Raw genomic sequence first — 13232 nt, 5'->3', positions numbered from 1 at the left:
GTTGCCCGAGTTGAGATCACTGGGCAAAGGACACTGCCCTGGCCCCTGCACCAGCGGACTGCACTGAGTCAATTAGCTAATATAATTGCTACCCACAGGTCATCTCAGCAATTCCAGCAAGTTTTCAGGCAGGATATATGCCATCTATTTCTCTCCTGAAACATAATTTTAAATTTTATTTTGAAAATTTCAGAACTTCAGAAAAGTTTCAATAGTAAAATGAACATCCATCTACCCTTCACTTAAATGCACCAATTGTTAACATTTTGCCAAATGTTAAGTGCCGTGTATTTCTAAATCTCAAAGCTTTTAACAATAGACCAACTTTTTAGACTGAGCGGAAGTGGGAGAGAATAGGCAGAGCAGTCAGGAAGTGGGGGTGGGGGAACTGGCCTGGAATTCAGAACATTGTTTCGTTTTATGGCCTGTTTGTTTTCACATAAGAAAGAGATGAAAGGCCATTTCAGTGGGTGGAGAAATATGAACAGTAGTATTGTTTCATTGACCAGCCTGAGGAACAGCCATCCAGATCATTTATAAAAATATTAATAAGAGGAAATTCACCCTAAAATCTTGGCTATACCTCCCTTTTCTTCCAAAGGACAGAGGTGTTACATTAATCCATACACACTCCTGAACACAGAATGAGTGCATGGAGTAGGGATGCAGAAAGGTGAGGTCAACCAGGATGCAGCTAGGGCACTTAGGTGAAGCATAGTCGCACCTGAATCTGAAGCAGGAGCAGCCTCTGCAGTCAGACCAGCTCCAGAGGTCCCTCCGAAGAAACATTCATTTGTGCATTTATCCACTCAACAAATATTCGTCACACACCTGCTGTGGGTCAGACACTATGCCAGGCACCACGACCCCTCCTGCCTCACCTGCCCCCAGCCTGCATCTCACATCCTCAAGCTGATTTTTTCTCTGTCCCCTCCCACTTCATTTTAGCGCCACCTATCCCAGGAAGAGTTCTACCAAGTCTTTGGCATGACCATCTCTGAGTTTGACCGGCTGGCCCTCTGGAAGAGGAATGAACTGAAGAAGCAAGCCCGGCTGTTCTAGACAGAGGCTCTATAAATATATATGTGTTTATATAAAGATATATGTAAAATCTCTATACTGAAGCTCTGTATAATCCCCTTGTGTAATGGGACACACTGCCTGCCATGAGACTCGCTTTTCTGGACTGTCAGGCAAGCCCGCATCATCAAGATATTTTTATGCTCCTTACTTTCTCTTTTCTAATGCAATGGGGTTTGTGAAGGGATGCCCATCCTTTTAATGGGGATCCTTTTTATACTGAAACATCTAACATCTAACTTGAGTCCCCCAAGGTCCAACCCTCTTTCCTAATGGAGGTGCCTGAAGAAGTCTCTTCTGTCTGTTATTTGGCTCTATTCCCCAGTCTCCAGGGTGGATGCTGACCTTCTGGTTTTCACATCTTATTGGCCCCAGAGGGGCCCTCCCATGGGAGGATCCACAGCCCCCTCCCAAAGACACTGAGCACCTTGCAGAGCCCTCGTAGAATGTTCTCATCACCCACAATTCAGAGCTCAGTGCTCTCTGAGGGGGATGCAGTTAGAAGTGTGGAGCTCAGACCAACTCCTCACGGCAGTAAACAGAAGTGGGCAGGGCCTCAGCTCTTCAATCCTTCTTCTGTCCTTGACCCTAACCTCTCCCTGATCCAAGTCTATGACTCACAGTAGAAAAAGAAAAGCCACTTCCTTTTCTTCCACCACTTCTAACTGGCCCCTTTGTCTGGCGCTGGAGAACCAGAGAAAAGGAGTAGGAGCCAGGAGCAGAAGATAGAGCAGGCACCTGTTAGAACCGGAGCTGCAGGACCTCTTGAGACCCTCCTCTCTCCCTTACTGCTTCTAGCACCTCCCAACCCTTCCCACTTTGGAGGGGAGGTCCACACTGCCGCTGTATTCTTCAGCCTTACTACGATCTATGTGCCTGACAACTCAACACACCGCAGGGCTAACGTTCCCCCCATAGCTCTAACCGAACAACTAGACAGACAACCTCTAACATCCCTCTCAAGGTAACATAGGTCATGTTTCAAAGAGAGGTTCCTGGTCTGTGCCTGCTGGTCCTGGGTTTGGCAAGGTAACCCAACCAGTCCCTGATGCCCACTGCAAAGCTGGCCAAGTTTCACTGCAGAAACTTTCTGAAGAATGACTGCTTAATGAGATTCCAGAATGAAGCATTGGTCAACACCACTCACAATCATCCTGGATTTCCCCAGGGGCTGCTTTTCCTGCTTCCTTGCCTCCTGGAACAGGGGTGAATGCTTAGCCTTCTCTCCTCCCCTTTCCAGACCTTCTACCCTGAGTTGGTGATGTTCAGTGGGGGCTGTACCTTCCTGGAGATACCTTGAGTTAGGCAGTTTTGAGGTCTTGGAGGAAGGAATACTAAGTGAAAATGACAATAAGGACTCTCAAGAGGCTGGTGATGTAACATGGCAAAGGTAGAACTGACTTCAACAAACACTCACTGCTGATGCCGAGCACTTGTTGTATACTGAGCTCTGAGTGGGAGAGGGCGGTGGGAGCCCTGAGATGCTCAACATGGGCCCTGGTCTGGGGGACATGCCTACCAACACTAGGTATCATAAGGCATGTGCTCAGACACGATGGATGTGAGGCGGAAGTGATAGGAGATGGCATGAGAAAATGGTTGTGGCATTACTGAAAAGGCATTGCAGTTGGTGCAGATGAAGGAGAGCTTTCGGAAGAGACTGCATTTGAGCAAAGTTCGGGAAATGACTTTGTAAGCTGGGAGGAGACCATAACAAAAGGGCAAAAGGATGTGGAGCCAGAAAGGAGGTCTAATATGCTCTCATTTAAAATATCAACCCTCTCTGTTACTTCTCTTTATGGTCAATGTCTTTTAATTCTCTTGACCCTTTAGAAACGTCCCCAGCCAGATGCAATCATTGAAACTGCCTCATTATCACTGGTTGAGAACTTGGCACGATTTGAAGGGCTTTTGTTATTGTTGTGGGTATTTTTGTTTCCCATAAAGGCACATGATTTCAACCCCAGACCTGTGTCCTTCTGTTGTTTGTAGTGGGAGTGGAAATAAGTGACAAGGGATGAGGCTGAACCATGAACATTTTTTCAAAATAAAAGAGTCCAGAGAACAGCTTTCCCTTGGCCTTAGTTTCTCCTTCTGTAGAATAAGAAAACTCAACATGGTTAGCATCACCCAGATTGATTCCTACAGAACATGGAGTCCTGTGAGATGGTAGAGGATGTTCCAATGACAAATAAGAGTCTATAATAAAAAAATAATAACGATAATAGTAATAGTTCCTCATTATTAAGTACCAACAATGAGCCAAGTTCTGTGTGGAGGGATTTACATCCACCATCTCATTTAAGCCTCTGTAGCAGCCCAAGAGATAGTCATTACTCTTCTCTCTAGCTCACAGATGAGGAAACAGTTTTGACGAGGATACATAATTACCATGGTAAAGCCAGGAACCAAGTCCAGTCGGCCCAACTGGAGGGACCAGCTTGTCCACTCTTATCAGTCAGGATGTTTTCAGCTCCAAGTAAAGAATGCCTTCTTAAAAGTGACTTAAACAATGAGAAAATAGATTGTCTTGCACAAACAGAAGTCCAAGGTGCAGAGTTAGTGGATTAAGTAGCCGAGTGATTCCACCAGGAGCCCAAGTTTTCTTTTGCATCTCTTCACTGTGTCCTCCAGTGTGACCCCTCATGTTTACAAAAAGCTGCTGTAACTGTAGCCATCATGTCCTCACACAGCCACATCAAAAAAAAAGGAAAGAAATTTTACTTTCCCAGAACTCCTCAGTAGACTTCTCCGCAGCTCCCACTGGCCAGAACTAGGACATAGACCTGCGACCTTGCTGCAGAGAAGGCTGGGAAACTGAGCATTGGGCATTTCCAGCCTCTCTAGTGGGGGGCAGGCATCCTGCTGACAAAGAAGAGAAACAGGACAGAGACAAGGAACAGCCTGCAGGTAAGTTCATCACAGAGTCTCTGCCACAGCCACTGTACCTCCCCTTACAGACTCACAATGCATACAGCCAAAAGTCCTGCATTCCTTTGTTTAATTCAGTGATTCATATACTACTTTCGCAAAACTCTGCTTAAGAAATGTAAGACTTACTATATTTCATCTAGTCTAAGAGAGACACTTTTTTATACTTTGATATCTCTGAAGAAGAAATATGGCTCAAAAGTGGCTCTTTTCCTGACCTCTCATTCTATGAGTCTTCTAAGTATCACCTGACCCCAGCACCTCCAGACAGCCAACTCCAATGTACAAAAGGTGCTCAAGGGTGTTCCTTCACTCCCCACCTATGCCTGCACTCAACACATGTTTACTTATGGAGTACAGCTGCCAGGCAGAAGCACTGAGGATCCTGCAACGTGCAAGGCAGTGTGAGCTCTGGTCCAGAGGAGAACACAGGCCATAACTGAGTAAATAAAACAAGAGATAGTACATGAAGGTAATGGTCCAGCGACAACAGACAGGGTGCTGGAGAGAGGAGCAGAAAGGACCTCACTCGGCATATTTACTGAAGGATGAAGGGGGGAAGGTGGGGTGAGAAGCACTCTAGGCTCTGAGAACAGCATCTGCAATGGCACCGGGGTGGGATGAGCTTGATGGGTTAGGGAATCTGAAAGTGCCAAGGGAAGCAAGTGAAGAGGAGAGTGAGATTAGAAGAGGAAGGAAGGTGAGGAGGGGCCAGAACGTGCAGAGGGTATAGAACGACACCTCTTACGCATTCAGACTTTGTGTAGATTGCCGGGCTTGCACTGTGGTTGTAACATCCTGGACACAGGTACGGAGAGGAGCACTCCGAGCCTCGCTCCTGAAGTGTGCTCCCCATCCCGCAGCACTGGAGTCGCCGGGGCGCTTGTGAGAAGTGCTTTGTCTCCTTCCCGACCTATTCAGTCTGCCCCACCTCCGTATTTTAATAAGATAATAATCATTAATTCTTTAATGATTCACACACCCAGTGAAGTTTGAGAAGCACTGCTCCAAACAACCATCCTTTCATGGCCAAACACAACACCGTTTTGTGTCGGACTTTCTAAGTTCTAGAAAGGTACCCTTTCCCCATGCACATAACTTTTTTGGACACTGGGGGGCAATCTTACATTAATAAAGCAAAATACATGGGGGTGGATAGAAATCATAGGTTAGAGCATAATGTCAATACAACAGCCACCTTTTGCACCCAAGGAAACAGGCCCACTGAGCATTCGAACAGCAGCCAGTGCCACTGCACCTGGAAATGCTCATCCTCATCGGGCACCTGGTGCAAAAAATGAGGACCACCTGTGAACAGTGTCAGCAGCTGCAGCTGGCCACCAAACAGAGCCAAGCATGAAGCAGAAGGGCAGCTTAAGGAGAACAAAGCACTGCTAAAGTTCATAGCAATTAACATGGCAAAATTATGCCAACTCTGCTAATCCTCCATGTGGAATTAAGTTTTAAATACTCCATTCCATATCAGACTCTGAGTTGCTAAAAGCTTTGACAACGCAGTGATGAACACCTGCTTTTATATACACAGCGATGAGCTCCTTCCAAGCCATTCAGAGCCCCAAAGTGAGACTCTTTTTAAAAGTAAGTAAAATCCAGAACCCAAGAGCCCACTTGCCTCTTCACTGGGTCTGGTCCAACTGACAGGGAGGGACACAGGCAGGAGGAACCAAAGGCCTGCAGTCACCCCCGAGACTGGCCCTCAGTGCAAATTAGGGCCAAGTGTGCAGACAGACCAGGCCACAAAAGTCAAGCGACATCTATGCCCGCAACCAAACGTATTTCCTTCTCAGGCAATTTTCAGTCATTCAAATACCACCCTCAAGATTTTCATAAGGTCATTGATTTATTCAGTGCTACTTAGAGAATATTTTTCTTTCAATTAATTTATACCTAATGTTTCTATTTTAAGTAATAGCATTAAAATTTTAAGTTTATAAGGACTGGTTATGTGTTTTAAACATAAATTCAGACACATTCATCAAGTCTTTAAATATTTTGGCCTACGTAACATCTTGGTGCAACTCACATCTTCACCAGTAGTCTGAATGCCACACTTTGGGAAACACTGCTGTCTTTGATGAGAATGGAGATGGACAAGACATGGATTCTCTCAATTTCCTCCTGACGTCTTTGGGGAGCCCAAGAGAACAGTAGCGGAAGATGCCCCAGAGAGAGAACACAGCCACTCCGATGATCCATCAGGGCCGGGTTGACCCCACCCACCTCAGGGAGCCTGGACTGCCCTGCACCACCAGTTGGGTCCCCGCACCATGTGACAAAAAGTCCCTGGGCCTTCCTAAGGTTTGCACTGGGTACCATGCCTTCCCTTGCTGCTCTGGGTTATAAAGTCTTTGCCTTTGTGGGCACCTCCATGAGCTTCTTCAGGGACATTTTAGCACCATGGCCAGACTCAGCCTCACCCTTTACCAAGGCACAGGTTATAGGCTGAATTGTGCCCCCCGCCCAAAAATCCCTATGTTTAAGCCCTAACCCCCACTCCTTCAGAATGTGGCTGTTCTTGGAAGTAGGGTCTTTAAAGATATGATTAAGTTACATTTGGCTGCTCAGGTGAGCCATAACCCAATCTGACTGGTGTCCTTGTAAAAGCAGGAGGTTAGGACACAGGGAGCCACACTAGGAATGCGTGCACAGAGGGAAGACCACATGAAGAGGCAACAAGAGGGCAGCCATCTGCAAGCCAAGGAGAAGTGCCTCAAAGAAAACCAACCCTACTCACCCCTTGCTCTTGGACTTCCAGCCTTCAGAACTGTCAGAAAATAAATGTCCATTGTTTAAGCCACCCAGACTGTGGTATTCTATTATACAACCCTAGCAAATTAACACACCATGTAAAATTAGACTTACAAAATGGAAATAAGAGCACTCATTTCATAGGGTGGCAAGGAAGGAATGATATGCCTCAGCGACAGCACCCAGCTGCAGAGGCGATATGCACTTGACCCCTCGGCATCTTCCTCATTCTTAGATCGGGTGGTTACCCAGGCTGTCAGTGCCCGCTCTGGGCTGGTGGGGACCACAGGGAGAGAGGCCTGCTTTTGTCACCTGGAACCTCTGCTACAAAGGTGTGCAGGCCTGGAGCAGCAAAGGCCTTCTCTGCTGGATAGGAAGAGACCATGTGAAGGTGAAGACTCAACAGAGAAGGGCGGGAGATTGAGAGAAAGTAGCGACTGCTCAGTTTGCATTCCCAGGGGTCTGAGCTGGCCTTAAAACCAACTTCACCCCTTCCATTTCCCTGTTAACCTTTGGAGCAAGGAAATTTCATTTTTGTTTGCACTGCTTTGAGTTGTGATTCTGTCACTTGCCACCAAAGGAGTCATGAAAATCACACTGGCTTCAAGAGTGAATGAATATTGATGGTGCAGCCTTACCTGTACGCCTTACAGTCCGTGTGAGGGAGAGTGGTGACAGTGCCCCCGAAGAATCACGGGGAGCGAGGTCAGACTCCCCAGGGCTGCCAAGCAAACGCATATGAGGCTCTAGATCTGCCTCAGCCAGTCACAGAGAAGTGCTGATATGGGCCTGGACTCAAGGGCCTTTTTATTCCCAAAGCCCTCTTGCAGTAAAGGACTTATTATCATACAGAAGAACTGTGACTGCCTCTCACACCATTTTGCCCACCTGGATCAGGAGAAATTGCTCTAAGCAGTGTGTCCTTCTGACAGAATAATAGCATGCACCGGTACACATACACACACACAAGCAAAATGCCATCCCTTAACAGGCTCTGGGTTACAGGAGCTGGAAAACGGCTAGTCCCCATATCTAAGCATATCAGGTGTTCCTGCAGAGAAGGCAGAACCTGGCAGAAGCTAATGGTTTGATTTACAAAAAGTGCCCTGCAGCAGGCAGCCTGGGCATGTGACTGGGATGCAAAAACAAAGACAAAACAAAACTGGAATTATCTTCTGGAGGGCAGGCCCCTTGCAGTACAGGCTTCCTCGGCTAGGTGAGTGTTCTAGGAACCCATCTGTATCAGTAGCATTTGGTGTTGTTTTGAGATGCTGCACTCAACTTCAGGGAATTTTTTTGAAGACTCAACACATTTGCACATTTTATGATGGGTGATTTAGGAGCGCACCTGCCCACATCACACTGAGTGTTCAGCGGTTTCGACCAAAAACAGCATGGCCCCCTGACCCACCTGATCTCACCTGATCTCACCTCAAACAATTTTTTTGTTCTTTGATGTGCAAGAGGTGAAACAAAAAATGGGAGAAGCACTAAAAGACATCAAAACCAAGGAGCTCAAGCACTGTTTTGAGCAGTGGAAAAAACATCTCTATAGGTGTATTGCCTCAAATAAAGAGTACTTTAAAGGTGACTGAAGCTTAAACATGTAAGAATAAGTACACAATTTCTCATAAAATAATTCCAGCTTAGGGGGAACCCCACTCATATTTTCATAAGCATCTGATGTCTTCAGAGGAAACCCACAGGGATCACAATAATAACTCACACTTCTGACGGTGGTGCTCTTCATGTCTCATTCAATCCTCTGGACACTACTTTTATCCTCATTTTACAGTGAGGGAATCGAGCCTTTGATAAGTAGTTCACTCAAGGTTTCACAGCTGTATGTGGCACAGCCTGAACTTGAACTCAGGGATGTCTCGCCCCAAAGCCCACGCACCTTGGCCACTGCACAACGATGCCTCCCTAAAGAGAGGAACTTGGAGAGCGCGTCCTCTGTGCCGGGCAGGGCACCAAGCTCTCTGCATTCGTAGGTGGCTGAATTGGAGCTTCACAACCACCATGTGAGGGAGGTGTTATCAGCCCCAATTTTTAGATGAGGCATCTGGGATTCAGAGAAGTTGAAGATTGTGCTCTTAACTGGGTATCAAACTCAGCTCTACTTCATAGCAAAGTCATGGTCTTTGTGTCCCACAGACTAAAGAGTGTGACACTTGTGGGGGCAGAAGGAGTATGGTCCTGGTGTCACCAAGTCTGGAGCTCCGGGCACCACTCCTGGTTCTGCTCCTAAGGCCTTGTGTGATTTCAGGCAAGACTACTTCCTCTCATGGCCTCAGTTTGCTCCTCTGACAAATGATGGCACCATACTAGCTAATCTCTCAAGCTCCTCCTCTCAGCCCTAAAGTTTTTCTAGTTTCAGATTTAAGAAATTCACTTTGGACCCCTGTATCCTGGCATCAGCCCGAAGCCCAGGGGTGAGAATGGGGCGTGCAGCCCAGCCTTTCAGAAGAGAGCTGGTCTGTGCTCTACTGTTCAGGGCCGGGCTTCACCTGGGCCCTCAGGGTGGAGGGCCCCAGCTGGACGACTTCCCAGAAGTCTTCAGGGGCCCACAACTTCCCTCAGGGTTCCACATGGGGAGGCTGGAGTCCAGATTAAGCCCACAGGGGTGTTTTAGTTGGTTCTCACAGTGTTTTAAAACAACTGGTATTACCAATATTTTTACATCAAAAGAGACATTACCTAAAATCTGGATTTATGGATTCTCCTAAAAAGTCTGAACATCTGGCCACTTCAGGCCCATGTTCCCACTGGCCACACTCACCCAGGTTGATGGCTTCTGGCCTTTTGGCTGGGACAAGCTGCCCTGCTTGGCCACTGCTCCCACGGCCAGCTCACACACAGCCTCCTGCCTGGCCCTGCAGGCACTTCAGTCTGTGAGCCTCGTTCAAGGAGCCAAGGGTGCTCTTTTCTGGAGGGAGGACCTAAAAGGAGGGGTGGGCTCTGTGCAGCATTTGGACTTAAAAACAAAAGCTCCTTTTCCTCCAGACACGACCAGGGCACTGGGCTCTGCTGGCCTCTGACACCACACCCTGCAGCCTGAGTGCAGGCAGGAGCCCCTACCCAGGCACAGAAACTGAAGGTGCTACAAAAGGTCCGTGAAACTCTCTTTCTCCCAGCAGCTGCCACCCAGATCGCTATCTGCTTTCGGGGCCCAGAGTGGATCAGCAGGCATGTGCCGCTTCCCTAGACAGGGGCTATAATGGCAACATTGTGCTGAGGGAAACAAGAGCCGTCTTCATCCAGCGACCAGTACTGAGCAGACATCCGAGCAGGGGGCTCTAAAGCTCACCCTGCACAAAGGAGCTCGAGAGGGGGCCACCCCGAGAGGAGGAGAAGCCCCATAAGCTGAGCTGCATGTCTACAGCATGAGGCAGTGGGAGTGGAATGCACCGAGACATCACTCGCATAACACCTCAAGGCGATGCCACTTCCCTCTGCAAGTAAATAAGCAAATATACAATACCATAGGCCAATGCCCCCCCATGACACGTGCATCCATAGAAGCCTCCTGAGAGTTGAGCATTTATTCCCTGACTCACCCCACAAGCCATTAGCACTCACTAGGAACCAGGAATACGCTAAGGATCCAGCAGTGCTTGCAGTCCAGGGGAGCATGGAGAGGCAAGGAGACGAGTGAGTAGGAAATTCTACACACAGGTGACCCAGTGGAAGAACAGAGGGTCACAGAGTGACAGAGTTGGCTCCAAAATCCAGATTCGAGCCCCCAATCTGTGGTTTTTCTTCTTCTTCCCAAGATCTCCTGAGATCAATGCCTGTGTACTCTGAGGAATGGCAGGCAGGTTGGGGCTCCATAAAGAAGGCACCCTAAGTACCATACTAACGAGGGCAAGCAGGAGCCATCACATATTTTAGAGGGCATTTCATCGGGATTGTGGGATGGTCACTGGTGGCCAGGGTAGAAGCAGAACTGGGGCAAGGTGACAAGTTAGAAAGCTAGGGTATGTTTCTGTCACTGGGACAAAAAACCTTTGACCTCCAAATTTTCCTTTCCCAGGGCTTCCCAGTCCCACCTGATAAGCTAAGAAGGAGACTGAAGAGTAGTACCGTTTGTTTTCACAAGACCGGGAGCGTGAGGGGTTGAAAGCGTTCTTCCTGGTATTGTTCACTGGGACTGAATCTGGTATCTTTGGGCAGGGCTGAAGCTCTTCACACAGAATTCTTTAGACAAGCACCAGGCTTTCCTTGGTACGGAGCAAAAAGGAAAGGGGAGATATGAGGCAGATGCTGACAATCCTTCCCGGAGAGCTGCACTCTTACAGGGAAATGGGAAGGGGAGGAGAAAACCAGGCCTCCACGGCCTCCCGCTCCGTCCTCTGCCCCGCGCTTCCCACCCGACGGCAGTCCAGCTAACCCGAACAGCGTGGCAGACACACCGCAGTTCTATCTCTGCGTCTTTGCTCTTGCTGTTTTCTCTGCCTGTGACGTCATCCCTCCGTGCAGCTAGCTCACCAAATGTCCGTCATCCAGTCGGTCGCCGTGACCAGTGAGACATTTTTGCTTGGTCTTGGTGAACTCCAAAAAGCACTTTATCGCTACTCTGGTTTTCTTCCCACGATAATTTGTACCCATATTATTTTGTATGTGTTTATTTCCTCTACTACATTGTGTATTCCTTGAAGAGATTACTCCTACTTAGTTCTCCCAATAGAAACTTACACAGAGTACGGTAAATATTCCTAAGTGAACTGATGAAAATGTGTATCTTTTAGGGTAACTATAGACCTCATTCAAGGCAAAGTACAAAAACATATATACAATTATTCCTTATCCAAAACCCACCAGTAGCCTCCTCGTTCAACTCATTCAGTGTCCCTGACAACCAAGCTGTAGCCAGCTCAGTCGACAGTGCCACCCAGTGTACGTTACGGGTAATTATCTAAAGAAGCACGACTACGCCCAGGGGTGTCCAATCAGATGCTGCCCAACACAGAGGAGTCAATTTACTTCAAATGTGAGATTTGTTTTTTGTTTTAGTTAGTGTTTGTATATTTCACGTGTGGCTCAAGACAGCTCTTCTTCTTCCAGTGTGGCCCAGAGATGCCAAAAGTTTGGACACCCAGCGTTGTTAATCCTTAGAACTGCATGCACACTGTTCTCTCCCATTTTTGCATCTTTCCAGACCACGGCTTGGTGAACCCACCCCACCAGTTCTCCTACAGGTACATACTCTCGTATAAAGTGCTTCTCAGCCCTTTTGACTCTTCCGATTCTCTGATAAACCTCCAGCGTTCCTGAAAGTTTCTGGAGATTAATCTACCCAAACCTTTATTTTTGCAATAATTATGTTCTCTACTTTTAAAATTGTTAGGTTCCCAGTGTCTGAGACTCCAAGTCTCAGACTTAACTCCAAGTGTCTGAGAACTCAAACAGTGAACTTCTGGAACTTCATCCACTTGTGAATTGTTGGTTGTCTACATTAGAATTCAAACTGACCTTTTCAAATGGGAAAAGTGGCAGGAACAAAAAGGAACTTAGAAAATAATAATGGCTCACATTTGTATAGCTATTTATGGCTTATGAAGTGGGTTTGTATCATTATTTCACTTGCCCTGCGCTCAGCCTTGTGGGGTCAGTGTGAGGCTATCGCTGCCAGCACAGTGAGCAAGCAAGCCTCACAGGCTAAATATTACACATTTACAAAGGAGTAGAGCAAGGGCTCACACACATTTCAGACTTAAATTCCATTGGTTTTTTTTTATTTTCCCTACACCACATTTTCTCTAAATGCTCACCACACACAGGCACACTACCCGTGCAATTTGCAAAGCCAGCATTAATTTCCACCTGCCCATAAAAGCAATGGAGAAAAAACTCCCCAGTCTAGGAAGGTGCAGGGTACCCTTTCCCAGGACCTTCCTTGTCTCTCTGCCTTTGCATACGGTGTTCGGTTTCTTAATTATTATTACTTCGCCCCTTTCTCATACCGTTGTTGACACCACCATAGCACGCGGTCCACTCACTATCAGGTGCTCAAGACCTGGAGACTATAAACCCAAAGCCAGGAAATAACTGGCAGCTGCAGGGATAGAGGTTTTGATTCCATGGTGGGGAATGGGGAGGGCAGGTCCTAACAGATTACGTGTTGGTAATCTGAACACGGGTGGGCTGGGAGATACAATAGTGAGCTCCCCACCTCTAGCGGAGAGCAAGCAGAGCTGAACCCGGCCTTGGTTCGGGTTGGACTGGGATGTGCAGCGCGGGACTCAAAGCGCGGCAACCGGGAAGTGAGTCCTGCGGCCCTCAGCGGGAGGGGCGTGGAGCGAGTGCGGAAGGCAGGGCGTGGCACAGGCGAGTGCGGGACAAGCGACACCGGCCGGCGGCCCAGGGGGCGAGGCGAGCTCCGAGTCTATTCCGGGAGAGGCGTGGAGGGGCGGGCGGGGGTGCCGGGCTAGCATCCTGTCTGGGGGAGG

The 13232-nt window shown here is 47.9% G+C and overlaps 1 protein-coding gene across 3 annotated transcripts in view; it reads left to right on the top strand.

Moving 5' to 3' along the window:
- The window catches only part of ABLIM3 (actin binding LIM protein family member 3), a 108799-nt gene extending 105753 nt beyond the window's left edge, over positions 1–3046 (top strand). For 2 of the 3 annotated variants that reach the window (XR_008391759.1, XR_008391760.1), the window contains one exon: positions 949–1038. Coding sequence is in view for 1 of the 3 variants with exons in the window: in XM_037161880.2 (XP_037017775.1) it covers positions 949–1062 (114 nt within the window). In the remaining 2 variants the exon portion in view is untranslated. Of the gene's footprint in view, positions 1–948 lie in introns of all 3 variants that reach the window. The other variant, XM_037161880.2, reaches the window with a different exon arrangement.
- The last annotated feature ends 10186 nt before the right edge of the window (positions 3047–13232 follow it).

This window comes from Artibeus jamaicensis, unplaced genomic scaffold (genome assembly GCF_021234435.1).
Source record: "Artibeus jamaicensis isolate MK-2021 breed Jamaican fruit bat unplaced genomic scaffold, CSHL_Jam_final contig_432, whole genome shotgun sequence".
NCBI lineage: Eukaryota > Metazoa > Chordata > Mammalia > Chiroptera > Phyllostomidae > Artibeus > Artibeus jamaicensis.
The sequence above is the reverse complement of the archived record's forward strand: the minus strand, read 5'-3'. Positions and strand labels throughout refer to the sequence as shown.